The following is a 27,561-nucleotide window of genomic DNA, read 5'->3' as shown; positions in this document are numbered from 1 at the left end:
AATTTGGCAAGTTCATTTCTCAAGAAATTTTTTTCAGTAGTGCTTTAAATCTCATCCACTGTCCCCTATGGAGTCAGGGCCTTAATTCGTTTTCTAGAGTCATCAACAATGGTTTCCCTCGTCTAACATTGTTTTGAAGACCACTTTTGGCCCTGTCGTGATATTTTGGTCAGTCAAATTAAATAAAGAACAAAAAAACCAACGTGAGCTTTGCTTTAATGTGAGGTCAACGGTTATACACATCGTCGACTGGTCCGCTATCTGGAATGCGGCTGTGTCGTAGGTGACACACACTTCATGCTTAGAATATCTCGCCTAACGAGAGGCTAATATCGATGAAAAACAGAAAAATAAATAGCAAATAAGTAACACATTACAATACATACAATACAATAATCTAATAAATACACTAGATTTCACGTGACGGCAACCGTATGGGTGTTACTAATAAAAACTCGCAGTCATTTTTTTCCAAAGAGGTTCGAATGAGCCATACAGTCCTAAAATATATATACATATATATTATAAGATATATCCTTAGCTAATTCAGTAGGACAATGAGGGAGCCAACGTCCAGAGCTATTCTAACTCATCAGCTGTGACAAGTGCACACATGCATGCCTGGATTCTTGCTGTTTGTTCTTCTGTCTGGGTAGAGTATGAATTCCCACGATTACTTTATTCATTAAGGAAGTAGTCGAGTAGGGCGAAAAAACAGCTTTAAACTCCGAACGAATAAACAAAGGACTGTCAGTCCCTCTTTTGTGTCGAGATAAGCCTCAGCACCAAAGATTATGCCATTTGACTTTATCTGAGTGCACTCTTTATCCTAGAGTGGTATTCGAGCGTGCAACTGGTTCTTCAATCCTACCGGCAAGGTTTTGCCGGAGTAATTCATCTCCGAATAAAACCAGTAGTTGTTATCTCGCATCTCAGTCCTGTAACCACTGATACCACAGAAAAAGTCGCGCCCGCTTTGTGTTTAAACCAGCCGCCAACCTTCTGTATGCATTTCAAGTCCATATAATTGTGTAATGTCTATATCAAGTAAGTTGTTTCGGTATTTTATGGATACATCTTTGTTGGTAATGTGTTGTAATACTGGTGGCTCGGGTTTATTCGTTCGTAATTGATCAGGTGGCTGTTGACCTAGTCGCCGAGCCTGGCAACTGATTTTCAACCATTTCGTCCCCGTTCCAGGAGACATCTTCAGTGCGCTGTTGGTTATGTAGTCCCTCTCTTCGCGCCTGCGTTTATATAGTTTCCAAAAAGCAACCTTTGCGATGTAACATGATTGGCCATTGACAATCATCTTACTTGGATTCTGGTTGGTCCGATCTTAATCTGTGTTGCGTTGTGGTTTGTATTTCTCGCTTCCTACGGTCCGATGTTGTCTCCTCCGGTTGGTCCGTTCGTAGTCTGCACTGCGTTGTGGTCGGCTTCTCTGTCAGTTGATTGGTTTGTGCTATTTAAATTCAACCAACTATTGGGCCAAAAAGCTCCAGACAGTTGAACTGAATGCCATGAATGCCTCAAGGAATGCTCTGCGAGAGTGCTATACAAATTCTGATTAGATTAACGTAGTCGCAAAAGCCCATAGGACTGACATGTGTCCATCCATTCATTTGTTCTAGCTGCGTAATATCAAACCATAAGCGGGTGCAGATACTTGGGGTTTAACATCTAACTTTTAAACCGTGGGATGGAATTATCGATACTCGAGATAAGTGAGTGCAGAAATCCACTGTCAAATACAGACGTGCACTATTGAAAAACAAACGCGAATTACTCACAATCCCACAATGTTCTTGCTGTCTGACTGGACCACAGTTCTACGTGCGTTTGTGCACCAAACGGCCTGTGGGATGTTTTAGCATTTTTCTTTCGAAAGCCACTTTGAAGGGGTCCTTTCTGAGGTTAGATCCCAGCTGGATAACTGTACACGACCCAGAAGACGTTCATTCCTTTTTCAAGTTAAATTCTTGCGGTATACTTTTAAAAAACTAATAAGCTACACTGATTTTTTGGAATTTGAGACAAAAACTTTGCTCAATAGCTGTATTATATATGTTTATTTATAATCGCGTGCTGTACCTTGAAGTTATTCAAGGCGCGTAGCAATCTAATGCTTTCTTTTTTTGGCCTTTTTGGTGACAAGTATATTCTCTCCAGTCTGACTGACATCCAATTTTAAATGGCCATAAGTTAGCTAAATGGTCGTTTGAAGAGCGAAATACAGTCTCAAAAACGACCTGGGAACAATTTTTCATAAAAGAGAGTTGAGCGGCTTCCACATGTGAATAACCTGCTGTTTCTCACAGATCTTAAGCTTTCTTAGATGTTACTGTACTAATAAAAAACCCTTCATAGACCAGTCGCTTCCAGTGCGAACAAGAAGACCTATCAACCCTTAGAGACATTCACCCTTTGAAGCAATACGATTCGCCGAATATCTTTTTATTGCACAGCTTTCACCTTCCAGGCTCGTATGGGAAGACTATAATAGAAGCCGGGCAAAATGTACAGTGTCGTTATGAAAATACTAGTTTCAAGTTAGACAAGAACGCGAACCAATGAGTGTGCTGCGACGGGGTTCATGGCTCGCACAGCTGTTAATTTGTAGCCGAGGTAAATGTCTTTATCGTCCCGAGTAGACTGATGTAAAATGAAAAGTTTAACATAGTTTTCAGCAATCCGTTTGATGTAACATTTTCTCCCGCTGGCCACTAGAGACCGTGGATGTAGAAGCTGTAGAATGAAACAGTACGTAAAACTGAAAAATACCGAATTGCTTCTGTGAGCAAGCCAAAACCAAGGCATTAATGTACTCATAAAACTGCGCTTCTCAGTTGTCATCAACTAATCATCACCAATCAATTCACATTATTCTGTCTGGAACAGGCATCCACATCTGAGACAAAAGGTAATAATAACCATATGCTGAAGAGTTAGTGAACGTAAACTGGCTTACTACTTTAAAAAGAGTCACTACAAACCATGAACGGAAACAACGTTTCTTCACAGTTTCTGTTAGATTAGTACAGTCAAGACAGGCGATGTTTCCTCAGCAACGATGAGTTGGAAGCATAGATTGATTAGTCTGCTTCAAAACGTGTGCCGATATGGTTCCAAACAAAAACTTGCGATTGTTCACAGCCGAAAACGCCCAAGAGATACGTAATATTGTTCTTTTCTGCGGGATAGGTGTATTTGTTCATAGCCACACCACTCTCGTTTAAACGGCCGCGTTCCTGTTCTGGCGTAATTATTCTGGTGAGTCCACACCAAAGTAGGGAAGCATTGGACTCGAGTTTCGCTCCTCTTAGAGCTCATCAGCAGCGCATATCCAATGGCCGTGCTGGGATTTGAACCCCGCACATCTGACATGCGAGGCGAGCTTGTTACAACTACTTCACCAACACACGTTGGACGCATCTGAATTATCACGTCTGAACAGGCGAACGTGTTCACACTTGAGCGATGTGACTGGTGTGCCCTATAGAGTTGTGTGGATTGTGAAAACCTTGTTGGCATACTTGAAGCACACTTTGCTTGATGTTTCCTAGTGTAGTAAGGCAAGGCTCGAGACTCTCAAGGGCAGCGTTTGCTCAAACAGCTCGTTCGTTGGGACAGTTACAACAAAAGTAACCTCCAGATGTACTGTTTAACCATTTTATTAACCATTCTGTGCCAAGTTCTTCCCCGAACCATGAAAATAAATTTGAACTGTGCCGTTCTATAAAATATATCCGTAAAATGTTCCATCAAAGTCCAGTTTTTTGGTGTTCCAATTTTATACCATACACCAAAGTACTTTAAATTCAGTCAGAGCAAAGCCGGTGCTATTGCAAAACGAATACCAGGGTCTTGAGTAAATATTTATCCAAAAAATCCGATAGTTTAGGTAAAATTACATCTCTGGCTCAATTGTATGGGAAACTGTGACACAGAAATCTTTTCCTGGTGTCATGAATCCTGCTTTGTCCACTTTGGTAAACCTTAGAGGGAAGTTTTGTTTAAATTCATACACATGTTTTGAAGGAACACTTCTTGTTTTCGCTATCGATTTTGTGGATTGGGCAGGAGTATATATATATATATATATATATGTGTATGTAGTATATAAGGTAGCCCACGTTTATTGCTGATGTTCGGCAGAACGTAAATACCTGTCAATGATATCGGTTTAAGCCAACGGTGTTCTCTTTTATTCCGAGTCCACGCAATAGACTAACTAATCTGAACCATGTTACCTGTTTCAGAAAGATGGAAAGTAAAACAAACGCGTTAGTGTTCAATACAAGTTATACAGTCAGAAAATTAACCCTGGGAGTTTCCACTACATGAGCTCTCAGAAAAAGCTTTGTAGATGATAAGCCTTCAAGCGATGAAATTCCTATCCAATAGATATTTAAGCAAAAGTCTAGTAATATTCCGCAAACGCAGCATATGAAAGAGGAATGCGACAGACGACACCGTTTCAACCGCAGTTCGTGTTTCGTTTGCACTCTTGAATGATCGCACTGATTTTGCTAAATTATTGTACCGTTTTAAAAGTGACTTTCTACAGCAGTGTGCGGATAATCGCTGTTAATTTTCCCGGCATACTAATCGACGCACCATGGTCCGCATAAAATTGGTGCGAACAAACATGGGTTGAGGCTATCTCAGACGACTTGTATCTCATCAGATTCCCATCTCTCGAAAATAAAGTTTGAGTCAACGTGTTTGCGTGTTCTCGATTTTTGCAGTTTTCAACTAATTTTTCAACAAGAAAGTACACTTATTTAGGGAATACGATTTCTGAAAGCCTAAACTAGAGGAATACATAAACTTCGTCAATGTGTAGGAAGAAGGTTCACAATGCTCGGTGAGGGTGCCTCGGGCACTGAAAAGCACTAAAAACCTGGACCACAAGATCCCAGAGATTCTCAGTTGCACCTAGATTTGGTGTCCCTGCTACTTAACTTAGCCGATGGTTCTGTCGCCAAACATAACACATCTATGTATTGCGCTATCAGTTGTATTTTCCATCAAGCAAGGCACGTATAAACTGAAACTTTTTCAATCAAAGCTTTGGCCTTCCGAACTGTCACTACAATCCTATTTCCAAAGCAGGTGACCGGCAAGCCCACATTACTGCTCATCGCCGTCAGTGTGCAATAGATTCTTGCATGATTCTAGATTAGTTTCCCAAGAACGCTTCTATTCGTCGCAAGAACGGTGAGTTTGGGGACATAGTTACACTGAATCGCTATGTTGTGTTTCAACTAATCACTCAAACGAGAATATTGAGCAATTATTCTGAAGAACCTTGAGTATAAGTTCAAAGTGTCCGGTTTCATGGCTCTTTCAGTCAACTTCGTGCACAAAATGTTCCCAAACCACATGGAAACATGACTACTTTCGTTTTTGCGACACCTGGAGACGCTTGTCAAATTGCAAAAAATATTTGGACGCGTTGGCTCATGAAGAGTAGTTTGGAATGCGGTACATATCCCTGTGTTTTCTATCTTCCACTCAAACTAGATGAAACTAATCAGAAGTGGTCGTGAAACTGGTTGACAGAATGGACATCTCCGCTTGCTGTCTGAGTGAAGCGGCTTCTAATACCAAATGGCTTCAGTAGTATGCATCTTAATCGTTCCGCATATTTTATTCCTTTCATTGGACTCGAAATTTTGCAATATGTTAACTGAATCCCCCCCTAGGATGAACTGGAAGTTTTTTAAGAAGTTAATGAATAGCGCTCTGGATTTATTCTCGTGATTGTGTGTTGAAAACCGAGAAAGAACCCCGTTTTTTATGGGAAAGTAAATTTCAAGAAATTTTGGAGGCAAATCTTGAATTCTACTTATCAAGTGATTGCGTTCATCTGGCATTTGGCTTTCAGATAAATCATTTACGAAAAAAACCAGAGGTATGTTGAATAGATGACGTTATTGTCTGCTTTCGTTTCACTTGCTTCTCCCTCTCGTCAGAAACGGTGGGAGTTTGGATTTTGAACAGGTGGCAGTTAATCGAGTTTGGTAATTGAAGCTGCGCTATTTTCGATTTTGCTCGGATGAAACACACGAATTCTTGACAGCGAAAAATGTTTCTCACACTGGGAGATGTGTGTAGTTAACCGTCCCCGAACGAGGATAATATCTTGGAACAGACTTTACACCAAAATTTATCGTGTCAACTAGTGAGCTGGAGTGAACCACACCACCGTGCTTTGAACGCTCATCCTCTCACCTCCACTGCAGTTTTTCTGGTAGGTACTCACCAAATTGAGGAAGCACTGGCCTCGAGTTTTGTTTCCTATTACAGGTCTACAGCAAGGCACGCACCTGGGTGCCCTGAGATTCGGATTGACCTGCGAAGCGTGTTGGTGATACTCCACCCGACGAACTGCATCCGTTTTATCTATCACGCTTGCTTGTGTCTGAATTTCGGAGCCCTAGTACTGCTAGGTACATGCACAACTTTCAGGCCCCAGTGAATGTGCAACTCAAGTCTAATGCTGCTCCGTTTAGTCTGGGCCCACTTGAATATTTGTTCGAGTAGTGGGGGAGGGTTCAAATGCGAATAATGTAAGCTTGGATTCGACACGGGTCCTAGCTACCAGTCTAACGTTTTTACTCATAAAAAACCAAGAATGTTTAATTCCTAGAAAATTGCGATTTAACAGTAATTTGCTACAAAGCTTTTGTTGAAAAATCCATTCTCCTGGGCAGCCACAGTGTTATGCCCACATTACGAAAAGTCAATAGTTCCTGGGGTTTCTTGAATACTCATTTGGATTTCATTCCCATGGTATGGGTTGATCAAAACGCGTTAGTTTCAAATGGTGAGGTTGCCTCATTTCTGTCGAAAAATCAAACAAATGATAAAGAGTCACCCTTGTTAACCTGAATCTTGGCTCAAAATTGGAAAAGCTTTTTATAGTAAAGAGATGCCCGAAATAGCCACTCATTACGTGGGAGATATTAGATTATATTCACGGTGGAATTGAAAAGGTATCGGCTACTAAATAACGCGTCTGACATCTTCTAGGCGGGCCCAAATGAAGGAATTTTTATCGTGCTTTTCAGTGCTTCAGAAATCAACTTAAAATGAAACAAAAATCGTCTTTTATTGAGCTATCCATCTTGTGGTTAAGTGAGTTTGACCTCCTGTTTCAACAAGACCTCCACTTGGATGTTCGCGCATGATTTAAACCAGAAAAGGTAGATTAATTTCAGGTTTCGTATCCGTTGCTAAGGTTTCGACGAAAGGTCGAAAAGCCGTCTTCTATCTACCACGCAAGAAAGCAAATTTTTCGCTAGAACATCAACTCAAAGTTTCAGATGGATAACCCACTTAGTTAGAAATCTTTCAAACGCACGAGTGAGACAGACATTGAAGAACCACGTGATGTCTGATTACAAGATATAAAAATTTGTGTCGATTCACATCACTTTAAACCACAGTACAATGAGTCAATGCTTTGTATGGTTTATATCACAGCGGCATGACAGTTAGAGATCTTTCAAGGTTGTGCTTTCGTCAGGTGTGAAATATAACTGTTTAATGTTATGTGATCACGGCTACCTACTCAGATATTCTGATGGGATAAAAAGCTGTTTGGATCGCGCTGTAGAATTCAACGTGTAGCAAGTAGGAAACTTAAATTTGAAACAATTTAGCAACGGCTTTAAAAATGTATTCGCTTGACCAAACTTGACTGTAAAAGTGTCATATATATGGATACAAATACTTTTTCTGAAAAACGATGGTAAAAATGTGAATTTTCGTTATTACTTTGCCTAAATCAACAAAGATCTGGATGGAGGAACTTCAATAGGTTTAATTTGCTTACTGATTTTTCAGGTGGGTTATTTAGCTAACATATGTGGTTGGATTCATCTCACAGTAGAAGCCACGTTATTTCCGGAATTGACTATCGGTGGCTTATCTACGTACAATGTTTTTATGGTGGCCAAACAACTTTACGAAATATCAGCTATCCTATAAAGCCTGAAAAATACCATAGACAAAAGCTAATTTCCCCAGTGAATGGCATATATTCCATGGGGGAGCAAATGACAGTATGTGACTTATTTTTAGCAACTTGTTTTCAAGTAGAACATAAGGCTGACGGAAACTCGGGAATTCGGCCTACCTGATGAGTCCCAAGATCAGCGAAACCTTATGAATAGTGTGTTACGTCTATACATGTATCGCGATATCACCAATATCGTAGCAACTAAATTATGAGGCAACCTGGTGCCTGGAAACACCATGAACGGGCGGGTCAGCTGAGTTCTAGGTGAGTCTCCCGCAAACCAAGTTTGTTTGCAAATGAGTGTGCTTCGTTAATCTAGTGCAATTTGGTTTCAAGTAAAATATAAGGTTGACAGAAACTCGGGGACTCCGCCTACCTGATAAGCCTAAAGAAGGGGGAAAACGGTTGTGGGCTGTCGAGGAGTTTTCGGCAATCTTACGAGTAAGGCGTCGCGAATATACATGTATCGCGACATCTCGAGTTATTGTAGTAGCTGAAACATGAGGCTGTCTGGTGCAGCATAGCCTGGGAACATCACAAGATTCAGCTTGGTTCTAAGTGAGTCTCTCTCAAAACCAAGTTTGTTTGCAAATGAGTCTATTTTGCTAAGTAAATGAACTTTTAACAAATGGGCAAATCAGCACGTTAGGATGAGAAATTGACATGTACAGTGTCCTACGAAATAAGAATACCTCAAGTTTGGTGGTGCGAGAGGAGGGACGCAATTTAGTGGAAAATTTGGTGTTCACATACTATTTAAGAAGCCACCGGTTTAAAACTCACCGATCACTTTTGATGATTTAGTAAGCGAGTCAAAAGTGCTTTGAAAAGTTTTTTGACTGATTGACACAATTTGATTTTGAGTTTCCGTGCTGTGAATAAAAATAATTCGAGTCATACTCATATAATTAGTGGGGGCTATCCAATCTTTTGATGTAATGCAATATGGGCCTGTAATTACTAGACTGTTTTCATCACTTCTTGTCTGAGTCGTCTTAGGTAACCGAAGAGTTCTACAACAATTAGTATTTTGGGATTATCAAAGGTAGAGACTCTCACAGCAATCACGTCTGAATGACGATGCCATAGGAGGGAAAAATGTAGATTGTTCGAAACAACGAATACTACTTTTAGTTAGAATTTGACATGCATTGAATTCAAACTTGTTCAAAAGTTGCTTCAGAGTCATGCCCAACACTCTTTTGGCTTATTTTGATACTTTCTGGACTGAAGGACCAAACTGGTTTTTAAAGTATTCTATTTTGGATGGCATTCTCTCTTCGTTATATACATGAAAATGATATTAAAGCTCACAAAGTGATCCCGAAAAACCCTGATCCGTGCAGTCGTACAACCAAATTTGGCCAATTTGGCGTGGACAACAATCTTTTTGTATAGGAATTCGTTTTGCACCCACCAATCTGGAATTCGCGGCTACGGCTTCCGCAGTCCATGAATTTGAACCTCACACTTCTTTCCACATCATTTGATCTGAGTTTTTCGATTTTTTGTTCATCTTCAAGACTTCACAAGTACTTCGATTTTCACATCAGAGTTGTACGGTGATGTTGAATACACTCGGCGAACGGCAGTGGTTTCTTCGTCTAAAATAGCTGTTAAAACGAAAAGAATTTCAATGGTGGGTGTTTTGAGAGTGGTCATTAAAGGGCCGAATAAAATTACAGCTTGAGGAATCGCTTTTGCATAGTTTTGGATACTCTTGCTGTTGTTTTTTTTATACGTTGCCTAAGGGTCATTCTGTGACAAGTTATGCGCGTGCACAATGAGGTTTTGACTCAAAAAGACTGGCGGGTTTTCTGAATTGTACTTGATGGGAAGACTGATTAGGTTAGCGAAACACTATCGATGAGCGGTGATCACCGGTACTATGCAATTTGTGCGCGCGGATTTTGTATAATTCATTGCAGACATTTTTATCAGATGTTGGATGGTTACCAATCTGTTTTATGTTGGGGGAAATTCGGCACCAACGAACTACCAATGTGAGTTATGGCAAACAAGCACCGTGTTTTTTTCGTTCCTTTTGGGTGCGGAGATTGCCGTTAATTATCTAACTGATAAGAGTACGTATTCAAGATCAGTGAACATAACTGAACAGTTTTTTCATTCCCATTTTTCATTCAAGTGGATGATGAGATAAACGAGCTTGGAAACGAACTGGTGTCCTTGTGTTTTAACGTACACTGATGAGTGCATAGAACGCCTAAATATTTGTTCAGTTGCGCACTTTTTCAGCAATTTGTCTAACTATTATGCCAACATTGTTCAACAGGGGAAATCCACCTTTGTCAGTTTTGGTAAGGGCGAAATAAAAACATGCTGTTTTCTAGATCAGGCCTCAAGAATATGCAACAGATTAGGGAAACAACTACTAAGTTCAACGTCCCTCGAGTGTGGCTTATCTGACGTTACGCTGTTCAGTCAACACACACACGAACTTTTGTTATCCACATCGCAAATTGTAGGTATTCGGAAATACATGTTGGTTATCTCAATCGGAGAACGTCCCTATCTGAGTTCTTTGTAATTTGAGTAGAACTTGGATAACGCAGCAAACTTGTAAATTTTCTCTAATCACCTAAACGGATTTACGAACAGTTCAAGAAAAACGGTAAATACAATCCTTTGTTGATAGAACGTAAATGGTCAACTTGATGTTGTAATGAACCCACGTGCGTCCTGTCCAGTGGTTAGGCAGTGAAAATATTTGTCTTAGTGCTACGTCTGCTGCTCTTTTTGTCTCGTTTATGATGTGACCAAGAAATCCATTGGAAATTGAGAAAGACTGGGATTGTAGTTACTTCTATTTTATGGCTGTTGGGAACACTCTTCACTAAAGTATCAAATCAGTTTCTAGAATAACAAACGATTGCGAGTAGTTAACGTCCCACAACCGCCACATCCAAGCCGCAGGTCTGCTTTGTTCCACTGTACGAAGGGCAAAACGATATCTGGGTTAGATCTCAGATAAGTCTTATTTCAGGATGTTCATTTGAAACTGTTGTTATGTGATTTCGCGACCTGGATAAGCGAAAGCTAAAAAAGCAGATTATCAGACTTTGACTCAAGAGTTTTCAACAACCAAATGCATGACTCTGAATTTCATCATGAGTTTGTTGGATTTCATAATGCATTTGACACAAAGGTTTGTTCCCATGAAAACTGGAAGCTTCATGGTCCCGAAAATGTGACGTAAATAGGAACCGTGATTAATGACAACTGTTTCATGCTTCAATAAGTTATTTTTTAACGATCTCCCGGTTAAAGACATTGTTAGAGATCTTCTGACATTCGTGAATTACTTTGAATCAGTGTGCTACAACATTGTTACCTAGGAGGAATGGTTCTTTAAGTTCGGATAGTTGAATTGCCAGGAATGCTTCGGTAGAAAGAACTACGTGAAATATGCATGGTTCCTAGGTAACTGGCATTGGATGAGAACTATTCACGTTTTACTGAATAAAATGTTGATAAGTAAAATGTGTGCATTTTGGTTTTCGTTTTTATAATATATTTTTGAGTAGTGATAGCAGTGACATCAAACCTTAATCAAACACGGAAGGACCTTTCGTCAGCGTCACTGGATGTCCTGTTCCCTTTAGATGAAAAACAGATATGGGGAGACAAAATTTAGGGAAACGAAGACCCTTGATCATCGATGGCACTGCATTTGATAAGACAAGACTAAAGAGGTTGTAGACGGCCAATTATGGTTATTGGTGCTTTGGGTGGCAGCGCATCCGAGAGAGTTGGGATGTGAAAATTCTAAAAATAGAAATGTTGGAATTGAATATAGTGTGGATAGTGCAGAATATAGCAAGTGACACAACAAGATACTGCCTACTGAAAAAACGAGCAGTTTATTTTTACACCCGCTACTCGCCACTAAAACTGCAATCATACTTGATTTATTCCCAGGAAGCCTTTACAGCGATGGAATCAAAAATGTCCAATTATTCGAACTGAGTGATGGTAATGCATGCATTTGGACAGACTCCTTGAATCAAGCTGTATTATTAAAAGTCTATGTGGTAAAATTTATGAATTTCAAATGACCCCATCGGTGCTCGACCATAAAACCTAAGCAAAGATGCAGGAGATACAAACCAAAATAGGATGCGACGCGTTTTTTTTCTGACATTTTTTGCAGCGAATGTACTTAGAAGACGGTTATTTGGAAACAGGCTCATTTGTTTGCGTTGCGACCAAATATTCTGTAGCCCGATTCCGGTTCGCGAAACTCTTCACATGCACCCTAGGTGACATCTTTATTGCGAAAGTAGATAAATGATGGATAAATGCCCGCGCTCATGTCTGTGGTTATATACTTCCTAGGCAGTCTCTAATAATTCTATAGTAACTGAGTGTTCCCGGGGTTGATTTTACCTCATTTAGTTGGCTGAGTGTGAATCTGGGTAGCGCTGCGATCTCATTTCCTTTCATCCGGAAGGTTCGACGTGTGCCCTCAAATCGATGGTTCTGTTCCAACTTTATGACTTCTTGCTTTGTGGTATGTGTTCAGATCGATTGATTGACTTATTATATGACTTTGTATTCAGGTTCTTTCTTGATCTGTTTGTATTGGCCGTTGAGTTTCGTTAAGCTGATTAATTTCCCGTTTGGTTTCGAGTCCCGCAGTTGCGTAATTCTTCTGTTCCAAGCGGTCGATAGACCTGATCGATATCAATGTGTTTATTGGTTAACGTTTTTTTGAAGTACCACGCCTTGGCAAACTCCCGCTTCCATTGCGGTCTTGCGTGAACAGGTACTTGAATATTTTTTCAACCAAAATGTGGTTTCACTGTCTTTGCAAATTAACACAGCTGACGTTGGGTCAAATAGTTTGCTGGCATGCTTGGGTCTATGTATTCTTATGGCAAGTTTTTTTCTAGTTTGATCCAATTAAATTCTGGTGTAGTTAGTTCACTGAAGTTTTCAGACCACGTTTGTCTTTTTTTAGATGTAGTCTTTTCTGTTATTCTCATGATTTTTTCGTCTAAACGCGTTTACAGACTTGAAGTCAACTGTAATTACGTTTTGCCCTACAGCCGTTTATACGATATATTTTGGTACAAGGAAGTGTGATGCATCTCTACCCTTGTTGAGCAGGGAAGTTGGCCACGTGGAAAATTAACCGTTTAAAGACTTGAAGCGCCAAGCCAGCTTTTTGAAAGTAGGTTTGTCAGCTTTTTAAGGAAGGCCCTGTTTTTCTTTCCAACCAAATTTCAGACAAGATCTTTATCTATTCTACCCAAGAGGTGCGTGTTGTTCTCTCGTGTTATTAGTGGTGTACAACAGATGATGAGCCTATTTTTTCTGTCGGACACTGGTCTGGTTCCACAATTCTCGGGTCAAACCGGATACAAGCCAGAGTCGTGGGCCAGGACGATCTTGTCGATGTTCTGTTGTAGCTAGACGCTCAAGTAGAAAACCTGACAAGAATGAACTGGACAATTCAGTAATTCTCCCGCAATGTGGATTGAAGCGCCTGAGTGGAAAGTCTTACTCTGTGGCAGCAAAAACGGCTGCACAACAAAATTGCGTCGGAATATCAGGTGCTTTGTTATCGACCAAGTAAAGCAAGTAACCTGCTTTGCACCCGAGCAGAATATTATCTTTGTTTTTTTTTCATTGTAACCGTAATGTCATATTGTAGCTAGTGAACTCCAGGAAAACATCCACAGCTAGTTTTTGCAGACAAATCGTCGTAGGCTGTTTGGGTGCCTGAGAAAACGCGATAAAATCACTTTTCTGTTGCGGAAAGCTCAATGTCTGAAGTAAATACCTCAGTGATAGATGGAAAACTGAAAACAAATCGCTTGCCTTTCTGCCAATGAGAAAACACCGGGACATTCACTGATCTTCCCTTCTCACCTTTGAAGGTCTAGTCTGTTTTCTTGGACACAAATCGAATCATATGAATCCCAGTTTATGATAACACGGGAAAAACATTCTTCAAAGCGGCGCGGGATTTTATCCCTGCTGCATCAGGACTGGCGGTACCATCAGTTCAGATGACTGTGTTAGACATTTCGCGGGAGTCTCAGATGATAGCAACCACAAAGCCGACGGTCCAGAGCGTTGTCTGTTAATTTTTGTTCTTGACGTATCCCCGAAAAATTTGGAAGCCTAAATAAATTTACTTTTTTTAAAATTTCATTTTTGGAGTAATTCTCCCATGGAGTTTACTGCAGCCTCCATTTTTCATCAAGAGTTTCAGCAATTCACAAAGAAATGACTAAGCTGGATAGACAAGGTCACAGAAGTAGGATAAAACACGACAGTAGTGGTTTAGAAGCTGCAACATTTTTCCTGGCGCAGACAGCGCATTTCGACACACCAGTCAGGCAAACGCTTCACGAGAGAAGAGTGAAGATTTACTCGGGTAGCCCATCAAAACAGGAACACGTCCACTAATCCGGACGTAGGTTACCGAGATAGTCACATGTCGACTCCGGATCCTTTTCTACTAACCACAGACATATGTTAGGGTTATGTATGAACAGGACACAGTACATAGTTTGCTGCGAAACAACATGATCGATTTGGGTTCAAGTAGAACATAAAGTTGACGGAAACCCGGGGACTGCGCCTACCTGATGAGTCCCAAAAAGGGCGAAACCGGTCGTGAACTGTCGAAGAATTTTCAGCGACCCTGTAAGTAGTTTCCTTCACGAAAACATGATCGACTGTTTCTCATCTCCGTGTGCAAATACCAGGAAGAACACGAGTTCAACTGAAGCGGCACTCGCATACTGGCTGCAACATGAATGACGAAAAAACGTGAATTTATGCGAGCGCGGTACTACTTTGAAGGAGCTAACAAAAATACAGAAAATCGACCTATTTATCAACCATAAAGAGCATCGATTGAACCGAACTGTTTATAAAACCAAACGAGCAACCCATATGGAATTCCAGCGCATACATCAGTATGACTAAAGGGGCACCCAGCCAAGAAATCCAAGTAATAAACTTATTAGCGGATGCTGGGCCACCAGCCATTACAATGGATTGAATAAGGTGGTGAATCCAATAAACGAGTCTCGAAAAGACCAAATTCAGAGGGAAAACCAAGGAGGAGCGAATCGAAACACAGAGATGAACTACTAAAAATAGAAAGTGATGAGATGACCAATCAAGTCACGGAAGGCAGACCACAACCAAAAATTTCGGAAACAAACCAATTACTTCTAAAAAACGCTGTTTTAAAGCAGCCAGTCATGTTATCAGATCGTGGAAAACATTTGAATGAGTACGAACTACTTTGTTGTCTCATCCTGTCGTTTACTAAACAGAAATTTGCGGTTATGCTGCAACTCAATATTTTCTTAACGGTTACTCTTGTCTGCCTCAAAAAGACGCCAGTTTTATCTATACTTTTAAAATGAACCCACATTTTGATTCGATTTGCCAATTTTGAAACAGTTCGCATATTTCCCCTGTATTGTTTTTGATCAAAAATCACCAGCGTAGACAACTTTTTATCGTTGTAGCGTATTGTTAAACTAGTCCTGGCAGCGAGGGGTAGCAAAGAACCAGATTTTGTTCATCGCTTATTCAGTCCATTACTAGAAATGAGGAGAAGATAAGCTGTGTGAAGCAGAAGGGGGGAAACTGACATGAATTATTTGAGCACCAGCCCTGGTTGCTTGTCCGTCCTTGGTTACGGCTCAGCAAGCAGATGGAACTTACAATGCGGCTGTCTGTAAGATGGGTCACTAGAGCACGGTGCATACTGATAAACGTTGCGTTAACACTTATGGATTTTCAGTGAAATTCCACAAACAAAGATTCATCGACAACGTGCAAATGGTCCATTGCCTAAGGAGCTGACGAAACATTCATGAGAAATGTTTGTTCATGAAGCCTCATCGAGAAGACAACTGCAAAGTGCTCTCATAGACTTGCTGTAAAAGCATAAACAAAGAGAAGTCCACTTTCTGGCACACATCAAACCATGTGCACGCGTGGCCGATTATTAGTAATTTTCAGGAAGCCTCATCGAGAAGACAACTACAAAATGCTCTCATAGACTTGCTGTAAAAGCATAAACAAAGAGAAGTCCACTTTCTGGCACACATCACACCATGTGCACGCGTGGCCGATTATTAGTAATTAGGAAATTAGTCAACATCAGAAAACAGCACCTTAAGTGATGTCCATTCGTTTTGACAAAAACACAAAAAGCCACCCCCACATTAGTTTGGATAAAAGGGGCAAACTGAGCGTGTGTTGACTTTGTCTTTAAAGAAGCATCCATTCGAATACAGCAATTGAGAAAAGCGATTAGTTATTTGTCCAATAGGGCTGCCCTAATCCACTGAGGCCAGAATCAATAGAAAGCAATAGGAGCGGCATTGTTGTCTAGTATATAGCCAAGGACAACATAATGAATACCAGCAAAATACTCCAACCAACCTATACAGTCAAATCTCACAGCCGCACGGGCGCTTACACTGGATTTGAGTGGAACAACTGGAACAAAAGAAATTTCACTCAGTCGGTGCAATTGTGGAATTTTTTATGGAAGTCTGCTGTTGAATCAGAGTACTGGCCATATCAGAAGGAATCCGTTAGCACATCGAAGAATCAAATGCAAAAATCTGATTCTTAGAGACAAGCTGAGTGATACTTTTCGTGGAGATTTCGTCTTGTAAGTAGAGCCAATTTATGCTGAAAAGCCGAGAAGCACTGTACAGCTGTTTCATCCTTATTGGGAATCATCAGCAGAGCGCATCTCACGAAACTCCGAAGAGTCTCGAACCCGCGACCTCCTGGCTTGTAGTTTGAGCACTTATCTGTTCGGCCACGAGTGGCTGGTCAGCAGTGTGATTAACTCGCACTTAGACAGTATAGATTAGCTTCACTTACAGGACGAAATCTCCACACAAAAAATCCCAAATCTCCTCACACTACCAACAATATATAAGTAGCTCAGTGAAGAATATACTTCCCCCCAATGAATGAAACTTCTATCTGAGAAGTTGTTGCTCGAGGGGCCAGTCAACACGTGTGACTGCGTGCTGTGGATCCCGTGATTGAAGGTTGAGCGGCGCTATATCCTGTATAAGTGTGAGTTGATCACACTAGTGATCAGCCGCCCATGACCGAACGGTTAGTTGTTCAAACTACTAGCCAGGAGGTCGCGGGTTCGAGACTCTGCGCAGCTTCGTGAGATGCACACTGTTGATAAATCCTAATAAGAATGAAACAGATGGACAGTGCTTCTTGGCTTTCAGCATAGATTGGCTTCACTTACAGGACGAAATCTCCACAAAAATCCCAAATCTCCTCAGACTACCAACAATCGGTGACACTTGTTCTCGCTGTTGTGAGTTCCAACATCTCCGATGAGAGTTAGAAACATTTTTTGCGGTTTGGTTATCAGTTTTCGGTTTAGTTGTCCTGCGTGTTGGTGCCTTGCAACACTCGTGGTGCGAGCAAGAATTTTAAAAACGCTTGATTTTAGCCAAAATATGGTATTCATTAAAATTGTTTACTGATTCCTGCGGTAATCAACCGTGTTGCTTGTAGGTTTATTCGAGATTCAAAATAAAACATTTTAAGTTTGAGAAAATTTCCAGGAAGGAATAAAAATTTAAATTTAAATTGAAACTAAGTGTGTTGCAACGTTTGCACAAAACGTTTTTTTAGGGGGCGAGACACGTTTTGTTTTCAAGCGTTGGAATGGTTGCAAAGTGCTAAATCGACAAAAACGTCAAGAAAGCCCCTGAAGTGTATGGTTATTGATGTCAAAAGATATTAATAATTTCACCTTAGGTCAAATTTGTGCTTTTTTGAGGGTTCATGGATGATCCGAGCCAAATTGATGTAGACAGGTTTTGGGCGGTGGACAAAGTTGTATTCACTTAGCAATAAGGTATTAAAATCCTCAAAGGATCTAAGTTGAGCACACACGCGGATAAGTTTGGATTACGGAAGCAAGTGAGAAATTATAGAAAGCCAGAAATTGAGTTTAGAAGAATTTATCCACACTGGGGTAAAAAAATTCCATCTGGCAACAAGAATTTAACATAAAGCATCTCTTTTAAAATAGCACTCTGCGTTTAACCGAGACAACATTTCAGCTTCTAAAATATTAGAAAAAACGGAAGTTTTGTGACAATACAAACTCATACATGGCTTCTGCACAGTAGTGCACCATGGTTTCTACAAATCTCATCATATGTGGGAATTAAGTCAACAAATATTTTCTTGATTTTTTATACATTTTTATCTAACTTTATACGCTCCGACAATATCCAAGTGCATGTTATACTGTGTTGCACAAAAACCAGCAAAGTTGGCCTTACTTGTAATTTTCTCTAGCCAAACACAGCTATTCAAGGCATCGCGTTAACTGCATATGCAATTTTTTGGGCATCCCGTCTGTACTAAATATCACTAAGCTAACTACTGATAACAAACTATGATAAAATGGAGTGCAATCGGCGACGCACGAAAGCCTTTTGGCTGAGAATAGTTGGTGGTTGAGTATAAATGCCCGACAAAATATATTCCAACACCCTTCCCTGAATGATGAGTTCATCTAATTTATTTTGTTTTCTATAACGATTTACAGAATATATATGTTACACTGAGTTGAAGTAAAACCTTTGTTGGAAGTAATCTCATGTAGGATTTCCAAAAACCTTTCTATAATGCTATTCTATTATTTCATACGCTATCATCACCACGGCTCGAATGACGGAATACACACAAATTAAGTGCAATATCTAGAAATCTCTTGTGCCAAAAAGAATGCAGCTCTTTCTATGTGTTTGTGAAGCACAAAAAACTGTTTAGTTTTGAATGTTTTCAATGAAATGAACGACATTTCGGCGAGGGGTGAGTAGTTCATTTGTCTTGTGATAGTGACATTAACCAAGTCTCTCCTGAAGTTTCCTATGGCAACGGTAACTTGCATTTTATTCAGTATGCATCACCTTTAATTTAAAAAAGTGTAGGCTGTGAAATCTCGTGCAACTGTGTAGAAATTGCACGGTCTGGTGCTTCACGTAGTGGAAACGGGCGCTATTGACGGGACCCAAACGTACGTTTTCCGGGCGCATTTATAGTGCGTGCCAGTTTCAAACGACAACGTAAATAACTTCCGCCAATGCTTGCTAGAACAATGCAGATTGATAGTAGAGTCGGTAATTTTTTATGCAGGGAATATATTTTCACCCTCATCCTTCTTACGAATTGAAGCTCTGAGGACTCGACTGAACGGCGTTTGTGCACTGATAGTATTACCGGTTATTTGTTTAGAAACAACTGATTATGCCAGGTAATTTAGTCTGTTGATTATACAGTGCGCCTGACTGTTTTATCGCTTCTGAGTGGGTGTGTTGTTTTACGAGCGGACGCATTAATATGAAGCAAAAAATATTGAGGGAGACTTGAGCCGAACGATGCAAGGTAGCAGGTTAACAGAGATGTTTCCGAGGCTCTCTTCTATGTTGAATGGATGTTTCGCAGCCATGAACTAGTGAACTGATAAGATTGAAAAGGTAAATAAGACTAGAGGTTCTTCTTTGGTAACAGTATTAAACTTTTGAATTTATAACCAACCTTGCCGTAATCAATCCAAGTTATGTGCATTGGCTATGATTTCTGATACAATGGGGGCGAAATTAGGAACCTCCAACAATGTGTTGTAAGTGATATTTTCTCATCAGAACATAAGTTTTAAAACCAATATGGATTTGTTACCACTGAAGCAGGAGTAGATACATTGTTAATAATCTAGACTGTCTAGATCTGGAGAACAACAAAGCTTTTTGCTCTATCAAGTGTCCAAAAATTCGAGTTTGGTTTTCTTTCTATTGCTACACTTGCTTTTCCCTTTTGTTATTGTTCAAGAACATTTCGGCAGTTCAGAGATTGCTCAATTGTCTCTCCTTGTTTTATACGGGCGCTTTTAGCCAGTTCGTTTTAAAGCGATTTCAAGGTAGGGGAAATTTCGGGTGATTTTCAGTCTATTCACTTACGTCGCAATAAGCCCGCGGATCACATAAAACAATCAGATTAGTTGCATGACTGAAGCGTACAGCGTTCTCCCCTCATTGGCGAATAAACCTCAGAATGTTTCCAATTCAATAAAGCTGTCCGGGCATTTCGTACGTGTGCTGTACTTAAGCTGGACAGTTGATTATACCTACTGAATTTTCATCCTCATGAAAGCTTTCCTTCAATAAATTAAACTGACTTTGTCTGAAATTTAATGCTGTCCCGAAATTTTTTCAGTTTGCCAAAACACATAGTGTCAGCGTCACACTCAAGAAGGACATGACTGAGGCGAAACAGCAGTCAGCGAACAAAATCTGTCGAACTAATGTTCGGCTATTTTATGTTTAACTGACTGGAAGCTTGTCATTTATGTTAAACAGTGATTTTAGATCAAAGTTTTTTTACTACCGTCCATACGCCAATCACTATGTTGGAACTGCGCAAGATAAATATGACGAAGTCAAACAGCTGGTTGATAAGTATCTTTTGGGGAATATTGGATATTCCCGGGTTCAGCGCTGTAACGGTTGAAAACTCATTTTAACTCCAAAATCTGCCAGCCTTCTACAAACTTCTGGGGTTTTGCGAATTTGTTTATCATTGAAACGATGGGTTTTTAATACACCGGTAAACTGGGGTCGATCTAGCTGGAATTTCATTTTGTTAGTGGAGCCAATCTCTAGAAGCCGCGAGACAATGCACAAGTGTCCCTTTCTTATCGGAAACTATCAGTGGTGTGGGACGTACTAAAATCTAGACAGTTTTGACATCCTGACCAGTGGTTCAACCACTCGCCAATGAGCAGCTGATCAGCAACGTGATCGGCCATCGATTAGTCATTCTTCTGCTACAGGAATCAAATCACGTGGTTTCAGCCACTCACAGGCTGCTTGAGTGATGACTACTCATATGGAAGTTTCACTAAGCTCGTCAAGGTGGAAACCTTGGAAACCACTTTATGAATAATAAAGTGTTCAGTAAGCCTCAACAGCTTGAGTTAGTTTTTTATGATTCCCAATAAAATTAACAAAATTGGTTTCGAAAAAAATGTGTCGTCACGTGTCCAGTTGTTGACGGCCGCAAGTTGGTTGAAATCATGCACAGTAAAATTCTGTTTAGTTTTTATGGAATTTTCAGCTGAAACGCATTGTGTTGGCGTTTAGGAAACGCAGAAGAGGCAGAATTGCTAACATTCGCCCGCTCTATTCTAGCATTATGTACGTCAATTTGGGTATTTTATGCTTATGACAGACGATGGACTTGCTATGAAGACACCAACCTCGCTAACAACAGCTGAATTAAAATTCACTGAGAATGACACCACTGGTTTGACAGTGCTTTGTGAACTCATTGCACAAACCTCTCCAAATAGAGTAAAAAATCACAGCCCACAAGGACAGAATTCCCCTGGGTTTTACGGAAAAGTGCATGTAAGAAAGCGTGCACTGATGGCATGTTATTATGCGACTGTGGAGGAAACTGAGTTTTTGAATTTATGAAGTCCGTATAATTATCTCAGACTCGAGGGCGGATTTTCGAATCTTGCTTGTGTAAATTTTGATGCCATGAGTGAAGGCGGAGTAGGTAGCGGTCACTTCGGGTAGACAGCTGCCAAGAAAGCCGTTTGAAATAACGATGGCTTATGCAACCGCGACTCAATCAACACATATGCTTATTATCGGAGATATTTCTAAGCACCTCTTTGAACCCTTCATTGCTATTTTACTAATAAAAAATAGATCATATAGCTTTGTCTTTAGTGGCATAAATTTGTCATGGTTCAGTTGAGCGGAAAATTCATTTTAGTGACGAATGGCGACCATTTTTGTTTAATCGGAACTTAGTTTGCTAAAGTTAGGATTAAGGTTATTCCATCGCGAGCTGTAACAATCATGAAACAACTTACCTCATGAGCGAGCTCTGCAACTAAGAGATTGACTGAATGTATTCAAGCGTACTCCTCATTAATATTGTCATCATAAACAATGAATACTCAGTCCGGTTACAAACGGGTTTTGTTGACAACAATGTGTCCTAGAAGAAATCCCTTCAGAGAAAATCTGTCATCATCCGTCATCATCAACACTTTCGGTGTAATTTTCTTAGTTCTAAGCGGTTAAACGATTTTTGTCAAAGAACGCCTCATTGGTTGGTCTTGAGAAAGAACTAGAGAGTTAGTGCGAAAGAGCTTAGTTCCTAGGAGAAAACAGCTGTGCACACCACTTCCGTCTAACGTAATATATATAGAATTGGTGAAAACTCTTGGTTGGTTTACCACCTGTTTCTCCCTTCTCGAAGCCTAACCAGTGTGTGAAACTTCTGATTTTCAGCTAACCATACGTTGCAAGCAAACATTAAAGCTTCGCAGTTGCCCCCTCAGGTTTCTTCTGGCTAAACATTTGAATGATCAAGGTGCACCGTAGGGACAAAATACCTTACCTATAAAGTCAGCGATGAGTAACGCCGTTTGGCTGTAACATCCTTCCTGTGCCTAGCTGCCATGCCACCCGAAGGAAGCACGGGAACTGGGATACTGTCAAAATGCCCAAGTCTAGACAGGGGAAGTCGAGTGGTAGACGTCGAGTTCGAACCACGGAAATTTCGCTCGGTAAAATCGCGCGCTCATCACTCGCCCTAGATGAGTAACGCATCTAAAACTGGCTATTCTACCAAGTGAACCACGAGGCGATGTTACCAAAACACAGTAGCACCGTAGATATTATAAACGTGGATTTGGTTACGTCCCTCATTTGCAATAGCCTTCTTCATGTGGATGGATTACACTCACGTTCTTGAACATCGATGTAAGAACAGCCTCGATTCAGATTGATGTGAGATTTCTTTGTTGAAATTCAGTTCGCACACTCAAAACGTCCATTCGAAACCAGTCCTTTGCGCACCAAGACAGATATCTCAAGTGGTTAGATCGCAAATGTACTGACCGAAAGTTTCATGGTTAGAACCCGACCTCTGCTGCTCAACTTTGGCAACTTGGCAGTATCCCAGCCCTCATGCTTCCCTCGAGTGACATGGCAGTTTGGGTGGGAAGGGTGCTACAGCTAAACAGGTACCAAGACAAACAATTTAAAAATATATTCCGACGATGAACTGCTTGTAAATTCGTTTAGTTTTCCAGTTTTTTAAATCAGCATAATCAGGAACAACAAGGTGAGAATTCGAAAAATTCTCATTTCCTCCACAGGCATTTTGGTTTACTGAATTTACGTCACGATGTGTACGCTGAAGGTTTTTACCGGAATAATTTAAACAAATTTCTTCTAAAAACCAAGGATGGTGGCACGTAACTGCAAATAAATTGAGTTTACTGATACATGTGGGAGGGATACAAACAAGGAGAGAGTTCATGGCCTAGCAATTCCATCAAAGGTGCAAGCATTCAACAGAGAACAAAAAGGGCTTATTTTGTAGGAATTCACAGTCTCGATTAACGAGTAGTCGTTGATTTTTATGTGCGATGCATGATCACCACAAATCAAAATCTTTTCTGTAGAAGAACGTGATAAGTTTAAAAAGAACATGCAGTTAAGATATTAAAAATATAACGTGCACACGTATGCTGCAAGTCGAACAATTCATGCATAAAAGTAGTTCACAGACTGAGACAAACGCTTTTGTCCTATTTCTGTTCCCATTGTTCTCCATCATCCTAAACAACTTCAATTCTGGCATTCTAACAGATCTTCTATATTTGGAGTGATGTCTTACAGATTATCGATTAACCATTATCGATCAATCCGAGTTGTATTAACGTTAGAACTTTTTTCAAGAGGGTTACCCTAGTAACGGATCGTATAGTCCCTAATTCATCTTCACTGGAAACCAATCGGCAATTTACTGTGACCCATTTCTGCGTGGGTTGTTTTCCTGTGTCATCAAAATTGTAGTCTTGGTTTTGCACTTTTACCCTGAAAAAATTACAAAACTGCCTTCAATCACCTGATGTTTAAGCCGCAGGTGTTCAGCCCACCAAAGCGACCGACGATTATCAGTACCATCTGGCCTCTATCCATGGGTCAATAAAACTCAGATTATGACACACTCCTGCCTCTAGTGATACGGAGCAAATCGCTGCAGCGTAACGTTGTGCTAAGATGGTCCTTGGAACCCCATACACCACCAGAATATATTGTGGATCAATAAACTGGCTTGTGAAATCTTTAAACTCTTGTTTTTGCGGTAATTTAAACATGCATCAAGTGGCTGATGACGGCTTTCTGGGTGATTTTCAAATCACTAACGGTCGCTAAGTCAGCCAGTCAAAGACCACGCTACTAATTGGGTTTCAGGCAGTGCGACAAATCCCCACCCACCGGTTCAAGTTCAAAATAATTATTTATTAACGCAGTGTTTAAATAACCTTAGTAATTATGCTTGAAAACATGGTAAACGAGAGATCCAGCTGGGGGAATCTCCTGAGAAATCAAATTTGTTTGCAAATGAAACGTTTGTCACCCCATTGGTGATCTGGACTAATTCTTCTGTGATAGGTAGTCAATATCTTCTCTCACTCGATTTCTTTTCCATTTACACCATACTCATTCAAATATGTTAAATACCGTTCTCTTAAACTTTGCAATTGTATGACTTGAAAAGACCTTGTCGAAAACATGTTCGTAAACCCATCTGTGTATTTATTGTAAATGGGAATTTTCGAGAGAAAAAACGTTTGTTTTTTGTCTGTAATGCTTATCTTTTCCATGTTAGGCACGTGTAGTCTGACCAGCTTCGAGGGCTAACCACTGAATGTCCAATGGGATGATACCGGAAACATCAAGTCCCCTGATTCCGGCGTTAAGAACAAATTACATTCTGAGATTGCAATCAATGCATGGACTACGAGGTTTGCCTTTGAACGCCATGCTAAAATAACCTTGCTGGATTAAGGTTTTCCATTAACCAAGGACCATATGTTAATTTGGTTTCTTCTGACTAAATACATCTTATGCCTCTCAGGTCCTTCAACATAGAATTTTACACACTCGTTCGGCTGTCGCCTGACTGCTATGCTACCAGATGGATGCACTAGAACTGGGATACTGCCAGGTTGCTCAAGCCTAGACAAGAGAAATCGACAGGTAGAGGTCGAGTTCGAACCACAGACCTTCAGTAAATTTGCAATCTAACTATTGCGCCGTCTCAACTCGATTTTACAAAATAGTGTGCAAAAACTCCTTTCCACAGGAAAATCATTTTTGTTTAAAATGTCTTTTTTTTCAAAAATTTTATCAAACTGAGCCTGGAAAAGAGCAGCAGTGAACGTCCCTTAACCCCTTTAATTAGACATTTTCTAGGAATACCAGAGGTAGTCGAATGGACCCTAATCAGAATAGCGAGTGGTCAAATATAAACTACCGAATAGTTTGGTCTTTTCTTATTCGTACCAACAGTAGACTGAATATGATGATAACAACTCAACGAAGCATTTCAGTCTGGTTGAAACTCCATTTGATGCACAACAAGCGGCCAGAATCTCAGAACTTTGTTTAGTTGAACCATCTTTTTACATTTGAGCTGAATCCATAACCTTTTCATTCACCCGAAGTTTATGTTCAAAGTATTCTGCATAGGGCCGCTGACGATAGTTAACAAGCACTTCATAGTTAGCCAGATGTACGAAGATTTGTCTGGAATTAAGCGTGCTGGTTGTACGTAAACCGCAAAACACGATATACAATCAAAGTAAAAGAAATCCTCACATTCACATTTTATGATAGATGCGGAAAAAATAAACAGCTGGCTTAGCTTTTTCGAATCATCTCAATCGACGTGCAGGTGTTTTCCAGCCATCACAAGCGGGGTCTCATTAAACTGCCTCTTCCATAGTGCAAAAACTTGTTAGGTATATATTTCTTATACAATACTGATAACGTTGTTGAAAATTCTTCGATACTTCACAACCGGTTTCGCCCTTCTTGGAGCTCATCAGGTAGGTGCAGTCCCCGAGTTTCCGTCAACCTTATGTTCTACTTGAAACAACTTGCACAAAACTAGCGGAATACACTCATCTGCAAACTAATTTGGTTTTTCGAGGGACTCACCTGGAACCCAGCTGAATCTCTCGTTTGCGATGTTTTCAGGCAACTGAATGTGCTNTTTTTTTGTTTTGGCGGGGGCCCCACCTGGACCCAAGCTGAATCTCTCATTTGTGATGTTTCCAGGAGACTCGGGGACTGCGCCCACCTGCTGAGCTCCGGTTGTAGGCTATCGACGAATGTTCAGCAACCCTATGAGTAATGGATTACAAATATATATGTATTGCGATACCTCGAATATCGTAGCAACTGAAACATGAGGTGGTGTTAGATATATCTAGNACAGAACACTCAGAATGACTCGGCGCGCTGACTCACGTATTTTAGTTAGCAGAAGCGTAGACAACAGCAGGTATGTCCAAGCATATAAGTGTATATATGTATTCATACGCCTCAGATTACGTTTTGTAATATAATACGGAAGTTTCTCCAGTAAAATACAATAATGGGCACACGCAACTACTGAAAACTAATCTCTTATTCTTGTGATCAAATGGTGCGTTTCCAGATATTTCCGTGAAAATAACTACCTCACGCTTGCATCTGATACAACGTGAATCATGGATATTGTAGTTTTATTCCTCTACAAAGCATGTGAATTCGAGAACAGGAAATAAATCTAACAAAAATAACTGCTTCGAGATTTATTAAACAGTTGTGTGAATTAGCGTGATCATAACTTGCTTTACGTTACACTACTAAACCCGAATTTTGTAGGCTTTCGCAAAGTGCATGCTTTATTGTGTGCTCTGTTTCCAGCCCAATGCGAAGTTTTTCAAGTTACACGAAAAGTCAGTTGAATGTATTCCCACAACCTCTCTCCTTGTTTGTATCCATACAGTACACCGGAGCAGCAGCGTCACTGTTGGCTCTGACACTACTGGACACCCGGCGATTTCCAGCGGTAGTGAGACACCCAGAAAGCGGGCGATCATTCAAGATGAAGATGGTGTTTGGCTTCCTGGAGAACAAGATGACATTCCAGAACAGGTCTCATCGCACAGCCTAAAAGTGTCCATCGCAGATCGAACGGCTGGTGAGCGTGTGTCGTACAGGTTAATACAACAACGAAGCTTGGATGTAAGTCACTGAGGGTGTTTTTGGCAGAAATCTCTTGTGATGCTGGTAGTTGATTCGTCAGACCAGCTTGTCAGTTGAGGTAAAGACGTTGAGATGACTTGGACACAGGGCTGTAGGTAGAAGTGCATTAACGACGTGCATACAAGCCCAACAGTTGTTGAATCTCCTACCACAACGTCGCCAGACATCTGAATTATGTAATCTGATCGATAATTGGAAGTTTGTAGTAAAATAGCCCCCCGAAGGAAATCATGCTACAAGGAAATTTACTTATGGGCTACATGCGAGTTTGGGCGCTATATGCCCGATTTAAGCAAACCGGAAGCTCTTTTGAACTTGTAAACGTGGGTGTGAGACGTA

The 27,561-nt window shown here is 40.5% G+C and overlaps 2 protein-coding genes across 2 annotated transcripts in view; one reads left to right on the top strand and one right to left on the bottom strand.

Moving 5' to 3' along the window:
* The window catches only part of T265_10524 (hypothetical protein), a gene marked incomplete at both ends in the record, with an annotated part of 71,702 nt that overhangs the window by 33,537 nt on the left and 10,604 nt on the right, over positions 1-27,561 (top strand). Inside the window, one exon of the mRNA XM_009176916.1 lies at positions 26,963-27,201. Coding sequence (XP_009175180.1) covers positions 26,963-27,201 — 239 coding nt within the window. The remainder of the gene's footprint in view (positions 1-26,962; positions 27,202-27,561) is intronic.
* The window catches only part of T265_10523 (hypothetical protein), a gene marked incomplete at both ends in the record, with an annotated part of 7,337 nt that continues 2,291 nt past the window's right edge, over positions 22,516-27,561 (bottom strand). Inside the window, 4 exons of the mRNA XM_009176917.1 lie at positions 22,516-22,702; positions 25,069-25,190; positions 26,128-26,290; positions 26,313-26,398. Of these exons, the coding sequence (XP_009175181.1) occupies positions 22,516-22,702; positions 25,069-25,190; positions 26,128-26,290; positions 26,313-26,398 (558 nt within the window). The remainder of the gene's footprint in view (positions 22,703-25,068; positions 25,191-26,127; positions 26,291-26,312; positions 26,399-27,561) is intronic.

Source organism: Opisthorchis viverrini (genome assembly GCF_000715545.1).
Source record: "Opisthorchis viverrini unplaced genomic scaffold opera_v5_373, whole genome shotgun sequence".
In the NCBI taxonomy this organism is placed as follows: Eukaryota; Metazoa; Platyhelminthes; class Trematoda; order Opisthorchiida; family Opisthorchiidae; genus Opisthorchis; species Opisthorchis viverrini.
Note: the sequence above shows the minus strand (reverse complement) of the source record. Positions and strands in the feature narration are given on the sequence as shown.